Raw genomic sequence first — 20372 nt, forward strand, 5'->3', positions numbered from 1 at the left:
CCCCACGCTGCCCTCAATCCTTTCCTAGCTCACTCAGCGGGCGGCCGGCAGCAGCTGCTGACGCCGACTGCATTGCGGAGGAACATATCTGCCATCTGGTCTTCTCGTCTTGTCTGCCCTCTTCTCTTCTCCATCCATCTGCTTTGGCAATCTACCGCCACAGCCTTGTTCTCCATCACATTGCATAGCTTCACCACCGGGTCAGGTAAAGTAAGTTGGTGTTTGCCTACTGTTGTCTGATTGTATCTTACAACGCAACCCCAAGGGCTTATCTCGTCGGCACCTCCGTCATCAACCCCATCTCTCACATCTTTCGCCAACTCAACGCCTGTGAGGGAAATTCGCCATGAGCAACGCAAATATTTCATCCGAGGGATCTCCCACCCCGCGCAAGACGTCCCGCTTCAGCGTCCACGAGGACTTGAAGATCGACACCTCTGCGGAGACGCTTGCTACGGTGGTAGGCGCTGATACCTTCCGTGCCATCTACTCCGACAGCCCACCCCGCATGCAATCTTATTACCAGTTGACATCCAACATGCAGGGTGTCAAGCGTCCTGGTTCTACCATTCCAGAGGGTCTTCTCCCGCTGACGACTTCAAAGCTCGGCAATCAGGGTAGAGCTCCTCTCCGCAACGCCCCGCTCAAGGTCAGTCACGCACTCCGAGCTTACTTTAGCAACTCACTAACTCTTCTAGAAGCAGAAAGTCGAGACCGAAGCCGTCCCCGCTGAGCAACAGGAGACTATGTACGACAGTCTGTTGGCTCGCCTGAACGACCACCAGAACACCAAGCCGCCGACCATGGCTTCCTCTGAGTTGGATAACAGCTTGAACATTCCTGTCCGCGGTGGGGAGTACGACACCTCATCTCGAACCTCGAGCGGCTCCATCCCGATCACTCCGGCCAGCGACAGGTTCGTTACCACGCCGACCACGGACCCAGACATGGACACTACCCACAACCCTAACTCTTCCGAGTTCATTCGTCTCCGCAAGGAGCTTGAGGCAACACGAAGCAAACTTGCCCGCGTGGACCAAGAACTCCATGCTACCCGTCTCACCGCGTCTACCTTCAACCAGGCCCTGGGAACGCCATCCGAGGCCGACTTTCCGCAGCACTACAAGGGAGACATTACGGAGCACACGATCAGCAAGCTACAGAATGCACTGAACGCAGCCACCCGCCCAGTGGCTCGTCAGGAGAGCTGGCCGATTCAAGACGATGCCCGCTCTGAGACGAGCGAGGCCATGTCAGCCGGGGCGTTCAACCGTGGCCAGGCTATCTGGGGCAATGGCATGCGGCCAGCCTTGGGCATTAATGGTCCTCATGCTGGTCAACAGCAGCAATACCCGGCACCCACTCCAATCGGCAACAACTGGGGCAACGGGAACGGCGTTCGACCCTCCTACAACACCAACGTCAATCTTGGCATGACTGCACAGCCGTACAGCGCCATGCCCGCTCATCAGCATCGCCCATCAAGTGGCCCTCGCATGGACAACTATCGCGGCAACCAGTTTCTAAACGAGCCCACACATTTCCCCTTGGATCGTAACAATCGAGGGGCTATTGGAGGCATGAACCCTCCCAGCCGTCCAAACTCCGCATTTGACGCACGCTATGGTGGTCAATACGCCCAGTATTCTCCGTCCTCGATGGCCACCGCTGGAAGCTTGAGCCCCACCACCCTAGGTCAGATGGGAATGCCTCCCATGGGCGTTCCCGGCATGTATCCGCCTGTCAACAACCCGCACGCTTTCGCGTACCAGCAGCCGATCGGAACCATGGGTACTAGGCTGTCTCCTGAAGCAGCGGAGTTCAGTGTGGATGCAATGGCACCGACTCCATGGAATGCTCAGGTGAACGTGGCCCACAATTTGGCGAGAGTTCTGACTGACCTCAGCCTCGATCAGCCCGTTTCTAATGCCGGCAGCGGCTGGATGAACCCGCAAGAGCCCATGAATTATCGTCGTCTTCTCGACCGCAACATGAACTGCGACTGGAAGTATATTGTCGACAAGATCGTCGGAAACAATGACCAGCAGGCCTCAATTTTCCTCCAGCAGAAGCTCAAGGTAGGCACGGCAGAGCAGAAGTTCGAGATCGTGGAAGCCATCATTGCACAGGCGTATCCCTTGATGGTCAACCGCTTCGGCAACTTCTTAGTTCAGCGCTGCTTCGAGCACGGCACAGCCGAGCAGGTGATTGCCATTGCCAACGCCATCCGTGGCAACACTCTCACGCTCAGTATGGATGCCTTTGGCTGCCATGTCATCCAGAAGGCCTTTGATGCCGTCCCTGAGGAGTACAAGGCTATCATGGTCCACGAATTGCTCCGCCGAATCCCCGAAACTGTCATCCACCGCTATGCCTGCCACGTCTGGCAGAAGCTGTTCGAGCTTCGCTGGAGCGACTCCCCTCCACAGATCATGAAGTATGTCAACGAGGCTCTTCGTGGTATGTGGCACGAAGTTGCCTTGGGCGAAACTGGTAGTCTCGTGGTCCAGAACATCTTTGAGAACTGCCTCGAAGAAGACAAGGTTAGTTGCTTCTGACACTCTTACTGAACGCTGCTAATCTGATCAACAGCGCCCCTGCATCAACGAAGTCCTCGCTAGTATTGATGTTATCTCTCATGGCCAGTTCGGTAACTGGTGCATTCAGCACATCTGCGAACACGGAGCCCCAGCTGACCGAAACCGCGCCATCGATCACATTCTGCGCTTCGCCACTGAGTACAGCATGGACCAGTACGCTTCCAAGGTCATTGAGAAGTGCCTCAAGATTGGTGGCAACGAATTCCTCGATCGCTATCTCGAGCGAGTCTGCGAAGGTCGTGCTGATCGTCCTCGAATGCCACTCATTGACATCGCTGGAGACCAGTTTGGCAACTACCTGATCCAGTACATCTTGACCCATTGCGGCACACAGCACCGTGAGATTGTTTCCAATCACGTTCGCAAGCACATGGTCTCTCTCCGCGGCTCCAAGTATGGCTCTCGTGTTGCCATGCTCTGCTGCAACCCCGCCTTCACCACTCGTCCCGGTCCTCCTGCTGGCATGCAGCTGAACCGCTACAACTCCGGCACTTCCAACCGTGGTGGATCAGCCTATGGCGCCTTCCGTGCCAGCTAGGCGCATCGTCTATCCTTTGGTCTACCGTCTGGAAACTTGTCTACCCGCTTGGCGCCCACTCGTTCCCCGATCTCCCGAAAAGCGGACCATTAATTTCGACCACTTACGATCCGATGTCCACTGGCTTAACTCGATTTTGTTTCTTAGTCGTCTCTTCATCTCGAGAGGCTGTCTTGGTATACGAACTCGACGTTCGCCTCGTAGCGCATTTACCATGCTCGAGAATCCTCATCTCATGGTTGGGATATGGTAAAAGCGTGTACTTTCTATGGTCACAAGTTGGTTGACGGTATCTTTCTGGAAACACTGTTACACTCAGCAGCTTTCAAGTCTATGTTGCATTTCCTTTTACCAACTCAAAACCTTCTCCTTCGCCATCTGATAGGCATGGAGCTGAGGTTTCTCTCTCACTCTGTGGCTGTTTGGATTCCGAATCACAATCTGGAGGTTCGACCTAACCGGAATCTTACGGCTTAACGGTTTCTGGACTCATTCGTGGATCCATTCATGTGGGGGTTCTCTTTTTGACAACATGTCTTATTGTTCTGCTTGCTGAGTTGGAGCCAACGGTGTCGAGGGCACACGTAATGCGGTGGTGTGCGGGACAGGTTCATTTGCTTTACTGGAGTTTGCTTAATCATAAAACCCCAAAAAAACATTGATAGAAAAACCAGGAGGCTAGTCACCCGCTGACGGAATATATGCAATCCTCATGCTGCTGTCTTCTGCAAAGTGACTGTTTAGACTCGAGAATATGATGAGAGAACTTTGAGGTTCTTGCTGAATTCTAATTTCGTGCCGAATGGAGAGGCTACGTCCCTAGGATAGTGAACAATGACCGGCTGATAGTGGTTCCATGATGCTGTGCCGTGTCCCAAGGAATGACCTGATGGCTTCCCTAAGCGAGACGGCGTGGGCGAATGAAGACACACCCCCGACTTGGGACCGAACGCCTTCACCGCAGACCGCATGACATCAACGCCCTCCCCCCAACAATTTATTCACTAAGGCCAGCGAGCTTCCCGTGTATCGTCATGGCATCCTCTCTGCACGTCAACGGGGACCGGCGGCCCAGCAACACCAGACACCCCACCGCGCCTCCCACCATGATGAACTCTCACTTCGCCCCTGTAGGAGAGAACCCCAGCCGGGAGCAGTACGAGCATGGCATCCAGGTCATCGACGAGGACAAGGAGTTCAAGTGAGTGTCTTCCAGCGCGCTGTCCGGGCTCTTCACAATGGCATTTACAGACGTAGAAGCTAACATCGGGGCACTGCAGCCAGCACCTCTCCACATACCTCAGCATCGAGAAAATCATACCCGCCGGCTTCAACTACCACCTGATCTCCGTCTTCGGCTCGCAGTCGACCGGCAAGTCGACGCTCCTAAACTACCTCTTCGGCACCGAGTTTGGCGTCATGTCGGAGCAGGAGCGGCGGCAGACTACGAAGGGCATCTGGATGAGCAAGAACAAGCGCGTGAGCGCGGTCAAGGACGCGAACAGCATGGCGGATAATATTCTCGTCATGGACGTGGAGGGCACGGATGGGCGGGAGCGCGGCGAGGACCAGGATTTCGAGCGCAAGAGCGCGTTGTTCGCGCTTGCGACGAGTGAGGTGCTCATTGTGAATATTTGGGAGCATCAGGTCGGCTTGTATCAGGGGGCCAATATGGGGCTGTTGAAGACGGTGTTTGAGGTCAATTTGCAGCTGTTTATCAAGGATAGCAAGTATGCGCTTTGCCTTTCTTATTCTTGTTTCGAGGTTTCTATGCATTTGGGTTTGGACACGTAATGCTAATACGGTTACAGGACTATTGCGAAGACGCTTCTGTTTTTCGTTATTCGAGATCACATTGGTACGACGCCCATGTCTAACCTGCGGAACACCCTCCTCCAAGACCTGTCTCGGATATGGTCGACGCTCTCGAAGCCTAAGGGCCTCGAGAACTCGCGGATAGAAGATTACTTTGATTTTGCCTTCTGCGCGCTACCACACAAGATCCTACAACCGGAGAAATTTGAGGAGGAGGTGGAGAAGCTCAGCCATCGGTTCAGAGAAGGCTATAATGATCCTAAGAAGAGCGGGTTGCTGGACGAGGGATCGCTCCCCGTTTTCCTACCCCAGTACCACCGGCGGATTCCCGCCGACGGCTTTCCGGTATATGCGGAGGGCATCTGGGATCAGATTGTGAATAACAAGGACCTGGACCTACCAACGCAGCAGGAGCTGCTCGCACAGTTCCGATGCGACGAGATTTCCCGAGAGGTTCTCGTTGCTTTTGACGAGACTATCACGCCGCTAGAGGATAAGCAGGCTGAAGGTGTGAGGCTAGGACAGCCGACTGTGCTTGCGGGGCTTGGTCCTGCTATGAACGTAGCCCGATCGACTATACTAAAGGACTTCGAGACCAATGCGAGCAGATACCACAAGGGCGTGTATACTCGAAAGCGAGCGGAACTGGAGAGCAAAGTCGATACTCGACTCAAAGCACTATTCCAAAAGCAACTCAGTGCGGCTAACAAAGCCGGAGTGGAACAATTCAGCAGTGCCGTCAGTGCGGCGGTCAAGAGTGGGCAGAAAAAAGGAAACAACTACGACTTTGCGCACATCGTGGACTCAGAGAAGGCCAAGGCCCTGGCGAAGTTCGAGGAGGATGCACAGGCTGTACTGGTCCAGGGCGCGTCTTGGAGCACGTACCAGGCCGATCTGACTCTCTACAAGAAAGACTTGGAAGAGGTCTCCGCGCGGTTGCGGAAAGATGAGATGCGGCGCCTTGCTACGCGAGTTGAGCGATGGGTCCGGTCGAGGCTGGGCGAGTCGGTTGGTTTGGAGTTCAATAAGCTGGGCACTGGCCGGGGAGGATCTGGCGCTCCAGAGCATGGAGATAGACCAGCGACGGAAAAGGACCTTTGGGACCGGATATGGGCCGTCTTCACCGAGACTGTTGAGAGTGCTGAGGGCCGGTTCACAGATCGGGCACGCAGCTTCGATGCAAGCCCTGATGAAGTCGAAGTCGGGCTTTGGCGACTGCGGCGGAAGTCGTGGGGTGTATTGAGGGCGAAGATTGACGAGGAGGTCATGGAAGGCAATATCCTCCTCAAGCTTCGGGAGAAGTATGATTACCTGAAACTGCTCAACGACATATGCTAACGCTGAACTCCAGCTTCGAGGACAAATTTCGCTACGATGAGTCCGGCGTCCCCCGCATCTGGCGCCCAACCGACGACATCGAGGGTCTCTACACCAAAGCGCGTGAATCAACTGTCACCATCATCCCGCTCCTCGCCCGGTTCAAGCTTGCAGCTACCTCCGCGCCACCACCTCTCGACGCTTGGATCGGCAGCGCACCCGCCTCTACTTCCTCGGCCGACGAAGAGGACCTCGCGCCTATCGGCGGCGTTGACGAAGACGAAGGGAAGAGCCTCGAGGAAGAGATGACCGTCCTTAATGACACCAAGATGCAGGATCTGCTAGTAAGATTCAAGAAGACGGCAGATGGCGTCTACGTTGAGGCAAAGCGCAGTGCGATCGGGGGTATGACACAGGTGCCGCTCTATTTCTATGGTTTGCTTCTTGCGCTGGGTTGGAACGAGATCGTTGCTGGTACGCCTAATTTCCCTTCTTTGCGCCTTCATTTCAGCAATGCTAATGTGGACAGTCCTACGAAACCCTCTCTACTTCGTCTTCCTCATTCTCATTGGTGTCGGTGCCTACGTCACCTACACACTCAACCTTTGGGGTCCCATGGCGCGCATGACCAACGCCGCGAGCAACCAAGCACTCGAAATTGGAAAGGAAAAGCTGCGCGAGTTCTTAGCAAACACGGAGACGGGGAGGCAGGCGGTGGCGATGAGTGGGAGGGGGGAGAGTATTGGGATGGAGAGGTTAGATCGGCAGGGAAAGAAGAAGGTGGAGAGTGAGGATGAAGATGAAATATGAAACATACGGTCAGTACTTGGATGGGTAGGGTCAGGGATAGCTGTAACAGTCAATGTGGGTATGGTCTTCATCACGGACATGGGATTAGGCATTCATTCTACTCGAGGCGTGGCTTTTCTGATGATTGTACTGTGTGATATTGGATCCCTCTTACTTAGTGTATAACTGCTGTGTCACGTTGCAGGAGGGCGAGTTTCGGGTCGATCAAACGGTGTGGAAAGCTTCATCTGCATTTGTCCTTCATCTACGCAGGTACGTAGATTCGAACTGTGGTAGTGGGCTGGACCTGCTTCCCAACTTCACCTCACGCCCCTCGCGCAGGTCCAATATAAACCAATTCTAATTTGGGATATAGCTCATTTCAGCGCAATCTGAATGGTGGAGGCCGGGGCTGACGCCGCCCGTCTCCCGGCCCCAGAAGAACTATCCCTCACTACTCCATGGAACTTGTTTCCTCTATCAGAGGAAAATATCAGAACGAATCCCTAGACGCTGAACCGGGATATCCCCCGCCCCCACGATAACTAGGTAGGAGGAGGGGTGGGGTACAGCACCACGGTTCCGTCTGCAGCTGTCGTCCTACGCCACCCGATCCAGTACGACTGCAAGCCCGGAAAATAGTGGAACTGACGACGCTGCTTCCTTGATCGTGCTTTATTGACATGTGGGTGAGAGGCGGTTAAGTCCATCCCTTGCTGTTCTGCGCTGCGACGTTCGAAGCCGGGGCGTTAATTCTTGTGATATGTTCCTTCAAGACCACGAGACCGGCCGGCTTCGAAAGGCCTCGGGAATGACTCCAATTCAGCTCCTACGTAGGATAAGGCGGTGAGTCTGGTCACGCTTGCCGACAGCGCAGAGCCACGCTGGAGGAAGCGCTTTCTGACGATACGTGTGGTGCGTGGTCACGGCATGGCGTCTCATTTCTCACTTCACCAAAGTCGCGGTGACGTTTTAAACTCTGCGAGATAGCTCCGATCTCTTCGCACTCACTCCCTACTGGCGACATTTTCTGCCTGGCATACTTCAACCCTACATCACCTCTTCCTTCAGTCTACGTCGATCCACCTCGTCAATACAATCACCGCCAATTCACCGGACCTCCTCGCTAGCCAAGCCGACCGCGCGCCAACCCAATCCCCCCAGACTCTCTTCATCATGAAGCTCGTTCCCCTCGGCGTCTTCGCCGTCGTTCAGCTGCTCTTGGGCCAGGCCTCTGTCGACGCCGTCGAGTTCGACCCCCAAGTGCAGCTAGTCGACGTTTCCGGCACGCATCAATTCCAGCCGCCGGGAGTGGGCGATCTTCGTGGGCCCTGCCCGGCTCTGAATGCATTGGCGAACCAGTGAGTGTTTTTGGATCGTAGAAATTTGGGGTATGGTGGCTAATGACTTTCAGTGGCTTCATTCCGCACAACGGCATCGCTACTATTGACGAGCTGGTCAATGCATCTATGAATGGTAAGTTGAATTCGTGGCGGGGTAAAAGGCGGCTCAGACGATCTCTTCTTGGGGATTGGGATTAGATCATAGCGCTTTCAATAGTGGCAAAAGATGTGCATCTAGCTTAGTCTCCTGAATTTTCTTTCTGGTCTGCTTGTTCATCTGGCTAACCTCTTAGTCTTCGGCCTGGGATACGATCTAGCTCACCTTGCTTCCATCTATGGCACGGCAATGTCAGTCTCTACAGATCTCTACCACATGTCCATCGGCGGCCCGGCTCCCCGAGGTTCTACTCCAGCCGATGCGGACGTCACCCTGCTGGTCAATCCCGGGGGCCTTAGCACAACCCATGTCGCCTTTGAACACGATAGTTCTGTAACACGAATCGATAAATACATCGCCCCCGATGGTGACGCTTCTACTATGTCTCTGGACCTATTCAAAAAACTATATTATAGACAGCAGGGGCTTCCAGCCGACCAGGTCGACTACAACCTCGCGATCCTCAATGACCACCGAATGCAGCGGACTTTCGACAGCCTACATCAGAACCCGAACTTTTTCCTCTCGCCGTTCGCTGGCTTGATGCACGTGGGAGCTACGCATGCCCTCATTTGGCAATGTTTCGCGAACCGGAGCGCCGAGTATCCTGAGGGCAGGCTGAATCGCGAGACGCTCCTGTCCTTCTATGGCGTTGAGTGGAGCCATCACTTTACCGGGAAACACCTGGTCTACGTAAGTGCACTCCCTATAGTCTGGATCTGAGAAGCCCTCTTGCATCCGCTGGCTCAGTCTACAATGCCTCGGATGCAACCCAATGCGCCTCTTAATCCGTTGTTCCCTAAAACCCGTCCATCTAATACCTCCCCCACAGACACCAGGCTGGGAGCGCATCCCTGCCTCCTGGTACCGCCGCGCCCTCAGCGACCCCTACACGGCCCTCCACACCAGCGACGACCTCCTCGCCGCAGCCTCTCAGCACCCGGACCTCATCGACAAGTACAGCATGGGCGGCAACGTCAACGGCGTGGACACCTTCATCGTCCTCGAAGCCGACAGCCTCACCAACGGCGTCTACAAGCGCTCCGAGCTCCGCAACGACCACAACCTCGTCTGCCTCGGCCTCATCGCTGGGCTGCTGCTCAGCCCGGAGTACCTCAGAGAGTACTACCAGGACTACGAGCTCAATGTGTGGCCGACGCTGATGATGCGCCTGCCGCCGCTGTTTACGGATCTGAACTGTAAAGGCCTGGATAGTGTGGAGGAGAGGTTGTTGGAGATGTATCCGGGGTATAATCTGAGTCTGGGTCGTGATATCTGGTGAGGTTGATGGGTGGGTATGCTGGCCTTCTCTTCTTCTGACTATCGGCTGTAGAGGCGGGTTAGGCGGGGCTTGCTGGCGTTGCGGGCGTCTGATATCTGGGCGGGGTGGTTGAGGTGGCGGGATGGGTAGCTGCCTTCGTGCTATGTGGAGGAAGGCTGCGGCTGCTTCTAATGCGGCTGTTTCTGATGCGGTCGAGTTGATAGGAGGGATAGACTGGATGAAACACGGTTCCTCTATTATGAAAGATTGCTTCAAATGGTGAACAACGTGATTCCCTTGACACATGCCCTGGCTATATTCCTAAGGGTCCTCGCCGGTCGATTAGTACTACCAGAAGCACGCGGTGAGGCGGCATAGGGAGGAACTAAACCCTCGGAGGCTTATTAGGCGGTTAAGCTAGGATTGCGAAGGCGATATAAAGAAAGGGGAGGGTGAGGGAACAGGAGGATAGAATTTGGACTTCTACTACCAGCTCCAGTGAATTCTAAGGACTTTTGATTAGCTTTGCTGTATATAATTGGGGAAGGGTTTAAGAATAGATTAATGCTTAGGGGGGAAGAGGCAAGATTACTATAGCATGTAGGCGCGTGCATGCGGTGGTCTAGCGCAGATAGCAAGGCCAACTAATTCAGCGATTAAAAAAGTGTAGTACAGAGTGTAATTATAATAGAAGAAAATTGGCGCTTACTATAAGAAATACTTTTGTCCATGTATGCTGCGAAAGCATAGCTACAAACAGCTTCTCGGTTAAATTGAAGAGTGGTAGATATTTAACCCGGAAACAGTCCTTTGCGTCTAGTGTTTTAAGTTTTCCTCGGTGTCCAATTAGCGCTGCCTTTAGTGTTGCCGGTTCCTGGAATAGTTGTCTGAGTCGCCATTGTGATTGCGATTCTGAATTCTGCGATTACTTCTAGTAGTCTCTGGCGAATAGGGCCGGGTCTCAGGCTCCGATGCATGTACAAACTCATGTGCGTATGGCTTGGAATCAGCTTGTTATCTCTCCTGTGCACATCGCCCGAAATCCGGCGATACCAAAACGCCGCTTTGCTGATGTCGATCTGGAGCGGCTAGCCAACGCATCTGTCAGCGCTGTCCTTTGAACGCCTTGACAAGAATGAGGATCACGTCGCACACAAGAGCTAAGAAGAGCTTTGTGTTTGCTTGGACGGTGTCAATGACGATGGCTGGTGCTGAACAAGGATCGAATATAGAAAGAGTAGTAAGGAAAGCTTTCGAGACTGCGTCGGCAACAGCCAGAGTACTTGAGACGGGAGCTTTCCAAAGCTTGAAGCTGATGATGTGTTCTACCGTTGATGCATTGATTGTAGGAAGGCCGAAAGAGGCGACGACCGCGGTGCAGACTTCAGCTGCCAGGGTACCTTTAGTAGGGGATAAAACCGGTATGAAATCAGCGCCGTGATTGGAAAGCGTTGCCCGGGTGACGATTCTCTTGTATATCTGTAGCGCATCTAGAATGGCTTTCTCCACTTTCATATCAATATTGATGACTTGGGTGGCGATAAAAGATATTCGGACCTTTTCATCGTCAAAACACCTTCTGGTTGCATCTGAGAGCGCTCTGAGAGACTCCGGATCACCTGCAGCTCTACGATCAGCGAGTTGTGAGTAGACACTTGGGATGTGACCATCCGACTATCGCATCAAACCTTCCGTCCTTGACTGATAGTAGCTCGTTCTCTATCAACATCATTCGTTCGCGAAACCGATCTTCGGCATAGTCGTCCATGATAGCAGAGATCTCGGCTTCGGCTGGAGACCTTCCACTCTTCTTCAGCTCTCGCCACTTCTTTCATGCTTGCTCGTTCTTGAATACATCCTTTTTCGTCGCTACAACGACGATAGGAACGTCTTTTGCAAACCTCGATACAGTCTTGAAGAGCTCAATAGTTGCTCTGTGTTGTACGGACGGTACCAAGGTCTAAACAAAACCTGGATATTTATTCATTAGACCTACACAGCATAAGAGTGTTCAAAGACGCACCAGGTGGCATGAAGGCGATTGTAGATTTCGGTGTATCAGAGCACTTTTTGACAAACTTCTCGACCTCTTTTGTACCGCCAGCTTCAAATCCTCCTGAATCGTGGATAAGCAAGTCGGGCCGATTGGGATTTGGTAAGGCACGTTCGACGTTATGAGCCCCCGGTTTCTGTCCGTAGTGGTGGTCTGTCTTCAGTTAGCGTTCATTCAGTTCTGTATTGTGAGATGCCATCTCGTACCACTTCCGCTCCAAAGACAGCATTAATCAATGAGAATTTCCCCACGCCGGTATTTCCATAAACAAGAATGCGTAGGGGACCTGGTTGTTCGAGCTTTGAAGTTTGGCGGTCGTCCTAGAACTCGCATTGCCATTCCAGAGCAAGGATGTGCCTCTTCCAATTGTAGATGTTCTGCTAGTCCTCAAACGTAAAATTGTCGCTGTCTAAAAGCATATAGGGGAAGGTATCAAGGATCATGTAGACCGAAGGATGCAGGATAGTACCTTGAGGAGCTACTTGTGTAATTAGCAGAGTGCCTATAAAGCCAGAATTGACTTCCACATGACGCGCCGAATAAACAATAACCCCGTAATTCCCCGTTCAAAGCAAACATCTGTCTCAAGTTCCTGATCCATTACACCGCGTTGTCGCGATTGAGATGAACAGAATATCGGTTGCTATACTTCGCTAGCTCGTGAACTTTTCGGAGGCCTTGCATTTCAGCCACAACCCCGTTGTCGGCGGTGCAAGACCACATGTCCTTACCCTTTCCATCAACATCGTTGTCCGGAAAGAGAACGGCAATAGGGTCGTCGATGGGAGCCTGGCCACCAAAGGTTCCGTCAAAACGCAGCTCTAGGCCTTTAGCTTTACTCTTAAGTAACATCTACTGTAGAGGATACAGAGATAGCCCATCCTTAGCAGCGGACTCTCCTACATCGAGGTGAGCACCAAGGAACCTAGAAGATGTTAAGAAGGCTCTTCGCGATAGAACTGAACTGGTGCTAACTTGGCTTGAATAAGGCTGCGGTCACATGGTATGGCTCTATTGAGTTCGGAGGAGAGGCACTCAGGAGAGAGATCCTTTCTACCCTCGCTTAGAGCATGCGATTGACGGAAGTGCTGAATTGAGTCGTTGAAGCTGATATCATACAAGAAATGATCATTGACGGCCTTGACAGTATCGAAAACTCCTATAAAACGGATTATAGGAGCCGGCCGTGTCTTTTCTGCGAGATACTCGTGAGCTTGACCAGCTCCTTGCGCTGATCTTCTTTGGAGATCTTTGTACCTCCTCAAGCCACCAGCAAAGTCTGATTTGAAGGCCGGTGTTCCGGCAGACGTCAGTGCCCTAAGATGGTGCAACAGGCCAGCAACCGCTCGGACGACGTATGCACCTCGGCTAAACCCATAGAGCCAGATCTCATTTCCTGGATGCCCTGAAGCCGTTCGTATACAGCAATACTCGTAGACTTCACTGATTTGGTTCACACAATCTTTGCCGGAGATATTAGCAGCCAGACGGGAGAGCGGGTGCATCTTCTCGTCAGAGCCGATCCCGGGGAAGTATTTTTTCTTTTGGACGAATTGTCGATTGACACTATCGACGGACATGCCGTCCTTAGCGCTCGAGCAAATCCGATAGACTTTGCTGATGTTGTTGAAATGCCGGCCATGTGGACCATCCGGAGTGCATGATGTCCCATCAACACCAATAATCAGCCGAGTCGGCAGCAAATTCGCGTTGAAGTAATGACCGCTTGCATCCAAGGGAGTCGCGTTCGCGTTTGTGTTCGATGCCTCGGAACCCATCGTGTTGGATCAAAGAGAATCATAGCGGGGATGGTCTAGACGCACTACCGACCTGATAGAGTATAACGTGGGTAAACAATTTAGTGCGAGAAGTTGATTAGAAAAATTGAAAATCCTCCTGAAGGATTACCGTCGTATCCTACAGGGACATTTTGATCTTATATTGACTTCGATTTGCCGCCTTCCTGCTCTATCGTTTCCGTCTCTCCGCCTCTTTGACGCGCACCATGGCGCGTGTGGGGGAAAGTAGGATGCATTACCTGTTTCTGAAAAGTTCAGTCGGGAGTTAACGCATTCATACGATCGCTATACCAATCAAATATAAGAACCCTCCTAGACTGATTTCGGCAACAGCGTAGAAGAAACTCAACTATCAGTTGCCATAGAAGATCTTTAAGACAGATGGAATAGGCCTGATTCTAGAGCGGTATACTATCTTGTGCAAAAGCACTTAGCATCTGATGTGTCAAGTTTGGGGCTGAGGTCTACATTCTCGTGGTTGAAACATGTTGTTATGATGGGACTGTTCATAGAGCCACCGCAGTGGTGCAAATACCGTGTGGTCAGGTTGAGGGATCTAGATCTTCGTCGAACTCTCTATTCTTGACGATTCGATGCCTGCGCTGTCTTAATAAATGAGAGCGAATGCGGAAATACCAGTAGCCTAGCCTGGCTTCACCAATCCATATGGTGGGTAACCAATCGGGGAGGCCGTCGTGGCTGAACGGATGCGTTCCTGCTTTAGGTACTATGGCCGCATAGTTTCCATGAATTAGAGCGGCGCTTCGAGAGTAGATGGTTGAGGAGAAGAGGGATGAGAGTTGGAAGCAGAGACAAACGGGTACTCCTGGTCCGTGCACGAGGCGTTCGCTAAGCCACACTCTCCACTTCAGCCCCAGCCTTCCAATTTCCTACCCATTCTAACATCCAACTCGACGTTGTCCATGTCATCTCATGGACGATAAAGATGAGTCAGTAGTATATTACCAAAGAGGGGAGTCTAGATATCTTGAGTCTCTACGCGCAAGCTCAGCACATGTCTATATCGCTTCGCTGTCATCATCCACCGCGACGCATACTGGAAGAAGAAAGAGAACGCTATGGCTTTGGATTCTATCAGAAATTTGATGACATTACCATCTACCATCTCCAATGTAACAAGCAAACCTCACGGGGATCTTGCTTCCATTCACGGCTCACCTGATCCACACGATGGACAACAACGTTGCGACTGGTGTAAACGGTTGCATATGCTCTGGTTTAAAAACTGGCCTCAGCTTCCCCATCTGGAAGAACAGGGGGAAATTCACAAGATGACACACAAAAGAAAACTCGCTGATTTGTTATCAGAGGCTGATTGTCCCCTATGCCAACTCGTCAAAGCCGTGTTTTCGCAGGAGCTGGGATTTCCGATTGAAGAAATGTTAGGAGTTCCAAGCGCCTCATCTTCAGAGAATCAGGGCCTAGAGTATGAGGAAGCCCCTTGGTTTCATCCAAGTCACAAGGCATGGAGTCCCAACTACACAGCTACGCTACAGGTGACGCTCGAGCCCGGATCACCAAGAAGGCGAGTAATATCAATTCGGAGATATCCAAGTGATGAATCGGGTTATGCTCGACAAAAGCCAAATCACAAGCCCAGAGAGATTCCGCCTATGGTCGACATCACCCTCATCAAACAATGGTTGAATCTATGCAATACGGGTTGCTTTACCGTATGTGCTCCGGACCCGATCGTTCCGAAACCCAATTGTCCGATCTTCATGATTAACGTCAATTCGAGGAATGTGGTACCCGCTTTCCAAGGAAGCAACAGAACCATAACAGACTATGCGGCCTTATCGTACGTGTGGGGCACCCCACAAGTGCCGCAGCTGAGGAACACCCTTAAAGGAGGCGTAAGATCTCGATTGATGAAGCCAGGCGGTCTTGCAGATTTGTATGATGACATACCCACGACTTTGAAGGATGCCATGCAGCTCTGTCAATCACTAAAAATAGCCTATTTATGGGTCGATGCGCTATGTCTAGACCAAGACGATAGCGGGCATGACTACGGGCAGTTCGACTTTATGAACGAAATTTACAAAGGCGCTCACTTGACAATAATCGCGGGAGCCGGACAAGATTCTTGGGCTGGATTACCAGGCGTGAGAGAAGGAAGTCGAGTTAAAAGACAACATCTTGCGACTGTCGAGGGCATGATCCTGGGTAATAAAAAGATATCAGCTAAGAGCCACTTGTTATCGAGTACGTGGAAGACTCGCGGCTGGACACTACAAGAAATGGTGCTGTCAAAACGAGTCTTGATCTTCACTGAAGACGAAGTTGTCTTTGATTGCAGAGCTGGAAGCGGTAGATGCGAAAGTAAGCACCTAGAGCATCTTCCGCCCTGCGGTGTCCCGGACACGGGGGTAAGAGAATGGGATCGCAACTATATGGAGCTGGGTGCAACGAATAATGCGTACAACGCATTCCGTCAATTGCTGATGCAATACCGATACCGAAGAGTGACCAATGACTCTGATATATTGAGAGCTTTTTTAGGGATCCTCAGCGATCTGAGCACGAAGTGGGGATTAACGTTCTTCGCTGGACTTCCACTTCAGTACTTCGATTGCGCGATTGGATTTACCGTGACCAGCCAGAGCTATAACCCTGATTTTCCGAGCTGGAGTTGGACCGCGTGGGGGCTCGCATCTGCATTCCCACTTCCCTCTTTAGAGGACACAAATCAAATGGTGCTTTGGTACAGGTTCATTCATCGGTCTCCATCTGGAGCCTTGGTATTCCAAGCCATTCACCCGTCGAAACTAGAAGCTGCGCAAGCATTCACGAGTGCTGGCAACCTAGAACTTGAGATCGATGCGCCTCCTACTTGGATACCAAAGGCCGAAAACATGCTCCTTTTCGAAGCCGAAAGCATATCATTACCGATAACCAGAAGCAACCTGTCACCACTATGCCAGGCTCAGTGGCCAGGGCCAGAGCGAGATGATATGGGCCGTGCTTGGGCTATTGGCTTAGACAATCTCCCGAGAACAGAGCACCCTGATGTGCTAGAGTTTGTGTGTATTGCGCGCTCGAAGAGATATGATATGACGGGCGATGTAGTCATCCTCCTTGTATTGAAAACTCACCTGGACGGAATATCCTATCGTGTAGGGCGTACCACATTTGACGCTAAGCTGTGGGATAAGGCAAAATTGCCTCGAAAACGATTCTTTCTCTGCTGAAAGGGGTTTTTAGCCTGTCCAAAGTGGATTTAAGTAATATTCTTACAACCTGGATAGTTTCGAACGCCACTCAAGAGAATCGCGTGATGAAGGAACTCTATTCTACACACGTTGGACCGGAGGCGCAAGGCGTGTTGGAAGTTCTCGATCTGAAGGTCACTGGCACGTGATGGTCATGTGCACCACTATTTCCATAGTATGAATGAGCTCTGTCTCTCGAGTTGAATGCAACCGAGGAACCATTCAACAACTTAGGAGCCCGGGCGCTTTATATCTCTACCTCCTACTTATCAGCTCGTAGGAGGCTCTCACGTACTCCCTTACGAAAACTTTACACGATAGAATATAATACTGAGCGAAAGCTAAAAGCTGAAAATTCTGCTCAGTACACCATATATTTTACAACGCCCTCTCTACTTCCATTTTCTCTAAATAGCCTCATCACTACCAGACAGAAAGCAAAGTCGCGCTCAGCTCATGTTCCCCCCTTTGCAGATCTAGCCTCGGAGTTCTTGACCGTGAAGCTGCTTATCGTTTGACTGCTCACTATAGTCGATACAGGAGCTATTATTAGGCTAGTGCCCCCTCCTAATAACTGTAGTTTATGCTAGTAAAGAGCACCGTTAAGCTGGTATCCCCTTCGAACCTCGCCGCTCTATCGACATAGTAAGAGGCCAATTAACAACTAATCTTACAGTTAAACGCAGGTTTCTAGTAAATACCTCTCCGAAAATGGACTTGTATAACGCCGTTTTGTGGTGTCCTGTTCTAATGGTCTTGTGATGGTATGAATTGGGAGAAGTTGGCGTAAGTTCTCCTCATTCGGTTAGACGTTTTACCAAAATACAGTATGATCAATGAGAAATGGGTGTGGATTCATCGTTAATGAACCCGGGCATAGATTTATGTACTCGTATAGCAAGCTCCTAGAGCTTCTGGAGCTCATAGAGTCAACTGGCGAGCGAGTAGGAGCGGAGTGGATGATATCTCACATTTAATCTAGTCTCGTCCAGCTGCTCTTCTACCTCCAGGAGTTCTCGAAGTCTCAGTAGCTTGATCACGACACGGCAGATCTCCTCCATGACACGAGCTCAGTCTTTTGGGTCAATGTAAACGACGCTTTGAAGTTAAATGCAGTATAGGCCTATCGCTTTGCTACTCAGAGTGATTGATGCAGCAGTCATTGCTGCGGCGCTGACGGGATTGTCATTGACCTCAAAGATTTCGTGGTCCACGGCTATTCCACGGCTATATTTATAATCTCGTGGAGAAGCTCGTCTGGTACATGAAGCGAATGCGAATCACCATATGATTGGGTTGAAGGCATGCTCATAACGAAGTGTGATTTGCAACAGCCTTTATCTAACATGGTCCGTGTTCACAAACAAAGGCAACCAGACCATGGGTAAAAGAGTACTGACTACGGCTGTGATAATGGAAGCATTCTGCAGGTCTCCAGGATGCTTCCAGACGAAAAGCCAGCACATCCAGAACACTAGTGATGAGAATAGCAAAAGGAAGTTATAGAGAGCAACCACAAAGAAGGAAATTTGCTCGCGAGCATGCAAGCCCCAGAAGTGGCCTCGTTTTGGAATTCCAACTGCAAGCCCCTTGATGCGCTTCGGAATCCGCTCAAGGGCGTCGTCATCAGGTCGACAGATTTTGTTGTTGCAAGAAAGAAAAATATGTTTATGGCGTTTACCACCTCCGTAGCAAGAATAAAACCTTGTCTCAAATTCATGAGGGTCGATCGGAGGCATCGGGTCTGATAAACGTCGAGGCTTTGGTACGTACAGGTATTCTGGATCGTTCTCAGGCATACCCTCGACTCTGGGGACGCTGCAATCATAGTCAAACTTTTCAAACTATCCAAACAATATTAGTGAAAGTGCTGTGTTAAATGAAGTACGCTAGAGGACTTTTTTACCTTAAAAAAATCGCAGTGCTTGAACTTCCAGATACTGAAAAGGCGCCAAAGGTACCCTTTCATTGTGTAGTACTCAGCTTTAAGCTCTTTAAAGAACTGGTCATCACCAAGTCCATGCACGTTAATCTCTGCAACTTTGTACTCATCTCCACGCCTAACACCAAGGAAGACATAGCCAGTCATCCTTGAAGAAGTGTTGTTTGCAGTTCCAGGGCTCTGCCGTGGAACTGGCGTGCTGTAGAGATAGAGCCGGAAGAAAGAGATCAGCATCCGTAAGCCTTACCCTTTTCCTCTGCGGGCATCCAAGTCCAAATGCTCTCGATCTATGAGATAAACTTAGAGTTCGATCGGTGGAATGAAATGAGATCATCCTCTAGGTAGGTACGAGGACTTTATCAGATAGCTAATGCCATCCCCTAGCAGACCGACACCACAGGCGTCTAACACCCCCACGTTTGTCTTACCACCAGCTCCACACCGACACACACCTTGGCAGAAATGTGCTTTGACAGCTCCCAAGATTGCCGACCTCTGCAAGGCTTTGAAGGGCCATACGCAGGACATGTTTTGTCTCGGAATCCTGAGCGATGCTGCCATACAACATCACATTCACTCAATTACGCTACCAATACCAAGTAGAGTGACTGGGAAACCTGTCTCTCTCGAAGAGGTACTTCATGACCGATCTCGAAGTGGACTTCAGATCAAAGAGAAGTAGGTGTAGCAAGTTTCGCTTTGTCGATCGCTCACTGAGATCACAACAGGTGCAGAATTGCGCTCACACTCGCCACCGCCGTCCTCCAACTCCACGGAACACCCTGGCTAAGCGAAACATGGAGCATGAAGGATATTTATTTTGTTGAGAACTCCAAGAATGCAATGCTCTCCGATCAGCCGTATGTATCAAAAAACTTCACACCTACGCCAGGCTTCACGACTCCGCGCCATAAGAGACCACGTCTTGTAAAGAACAGCATCATATTCGCCCTTGGTGTAGCTCTATTGGAGGTCTCCTATGGCAAGCCTATTTCCTCGTTCAAAACTGCTGAAGACTGGGACCATGATGGAAAACGCACCGTTTGGACAGAGTTCTCCGTCGCCGATCGCCTTGCGGATGCACTTCGCGACTGCGAGCTCGCTAATTACTTCAACGCAGTCTACAGATGTGTCCACTACAACTTCGAAAGCTCATCATATAGCCTCACGGATGATGGTTTCCGAGAACGGTTCTACCAGGGTGTTGTGGTGCCGCTTCAGCAGGATTACGACTACGCAACGCGGCAATGAGAAGTGGCCCGGATGTCAGTAGGTCTGGAACTGACCTGCGAATAACGGCCCTTTAGGAAATGCATTCTTTGAATTATGGCTCAAAAGAAGCTGCAAAAAATACATGGGGGTATTCTCAAGAGCTAGGATGGATGATGCTTCTGGTGGTGAAACTCAAAGCAGGCTCCTAATTCTCTTACTATCGGGTTATCGCACACACAGAGCACCTCCAAAGGGGTTTCCTAGTGACTGTTCTTACGATACATATAGGGATCGCTGCGATTGAGCATAA

At 51.2% G+C, this 20372-nt stretch overlaps 8 protein-coding genes across 8 annotated transcripts; 5 read left to right on the plus strand and 3 right to left on the minus strand.

The window, feature by feature from the left end:
- Nucleotides 1-346: 346 nt before the first annotated feature.
- Nucleotides 347-3138, plus strand: BDZ99DRAFT_475762 (ARM repeat-containing protein; the record flags this gene model as incomplete). Its single annotated transcript, XM_033722015.1, has 3 exons — nt 347-649; nt 699-2543; nt 2593-3138. The coding sequence occupies 3 exons, from the start codon at nt 347-349 to the stop codon at nt 3136-3138; spliced, it is 2694 nt and encodes an 897-aa protein (XP_033577856.1).
- A 966-nt stretch (nt 3139-4104) lies between these two features.
- BDZ99DRAFT_508323 (root hair defective 3 GTP-binding protein) lies at nt 4105-7431 on the plus strand. The gene is made up of 5 exons (XM_033724317.1): nt 4105-4339; nt 4419-4868; nt 4950-6254; nt 6305-6744; nt 6800-7431. The coding sequence occupies exons 1-5, from the start codon at nt 4173-4175 to the stop codon at nt 7078-7080; spliced, it is 2643 nt and encodes an 880-aa protein (XP_033577857.1). The 5' UTR covers nt 4105-4172; the 3' UTR covers nt 7081-7431.
- A 757-nt stretch (nt 7432-8188) lies between these two features.
- Nucleotides 8189-10060, plus strand: BDZ99DRAFT_497825 (Cloroperoxidase). Its single transcript, XM_033723545.1, has 4 exons — nt 8189-8420; nt 8474-8535; nt 8696-9252; nt 9392-10060. Exons 1-4 carry the CDS (start codon nt 8236-8238, stop codon nt 9839-9841), a joined length of 1254 nt encoding a protein of 417 aa, XP_033577858.1. The 5' UTR covers nt 8189-8235; the 3' UTR covers nt 9842-10060.
- Nucleotides 10061-10924: 864 nt separating this feature from the next.
- On the minus strand, nt 10925-11588 carry BDZ99DRAFT_561494 (uncharacterized protein; the record flags this gene model as incomplete). The annotated part of the gene is made up of 2 exons (XM_033727324.1): nt 10925-11447; nt 11509-11588. 2 exons carry the CDS (start codon nt 11586-11588, stop codon nt 10925-10927), a joined length of 603 nt encoding a protein of 200 aa, XP_033577859.1.
- Nucleotides 11589-12371: 783 nt separating this feature from the next.
- On the minus strand, nt 12372-13491 carry BDZ99DRAFT_462193 (uncharacterized protein). Its single transcript, XM_033719793.1, has 2 exons — nt 12849-13491; nt 12372-12798 (listed from the first exon to the last, which is right to left on the minus strand). Exons 1-2 carry the CDS (start codon nt 13451-13453, stop codon nt 12726-12728), a joined length of 678 nt encoding a protein of 225 aa, XP_033577860.1. The 5' UTR covers nt 13454-13491; the 3' UTR covers nt 12372-12725.
- A 1923-nt stretch (nt 13492-15414) lies between these two features.
- On the plus strand, nt 15415-16005 carry BDZ99DRAFT_385771 (HET-domain-containing protein; the record flags this gene model as incomplete). Its single annotated transcript, XM_033715446.1, has 1 exon — nt 15415-16005. A coding segment is annotated over one exon (591 nt), but the record flags the coding sequence as incomplete, so codon positions are not given.
- A 2240-nt stretch (nt 16006-18245) lies between these two features.
- Nucleotides 18246-18997, minus strand: BDZ99DRAFT_441534 (uncharacterized protein; the record flags this gene model as incomplete). The annotated part of the gene is made up of 2 exons (XM_033717772.1): nt 18246-18752; nt 18815-18997. 2 exons carry the CDS (start codon nt 18995-18997, stop codon nt 18246-18248), a joined length of 690 nt encoding a protein of 229 aa, XP_033577862.1.
- A 379-nt stretch (nt 18998-19376) lies between these two features.
- BDZ99DRAFT_475769 (uncharacterized protein) lies at nt 19377-20101 on the plus strand (the record flags this gene model as incomplete). Its single annotated transcript, XM_033722016.1, has 2 exons — nt 19377-19528; nt 19579-20101. The coding sequence occupies 2 exons, from the start codon at nt 19377-19379 to the stop codon at nt 20099-20101; spliced, it is 675 nt and encodes a 224-aa protein (XP_033577863.1).
- Nucleotides 20102-20372: the final 271 nt, after the last annotated feature.

The sequence above is a fragment of the Mytilinidion resinicola genome, assembly GCF_010093595.1.
Source record: "Mytilinidion resinicola strain CBS 304.34 unplaced genomic scaffold BDZ99scaffold_8, whole genome shotgun sequence".
Classification (NCBI taxonomy): domain Eukaryota; kingdom Fungi; phylum Ascomycota; class Dothideomycetes; order Mytilinidiales; family Mytilinidiaceae; genus Mytilinidion; species Mytilinidion resinicola.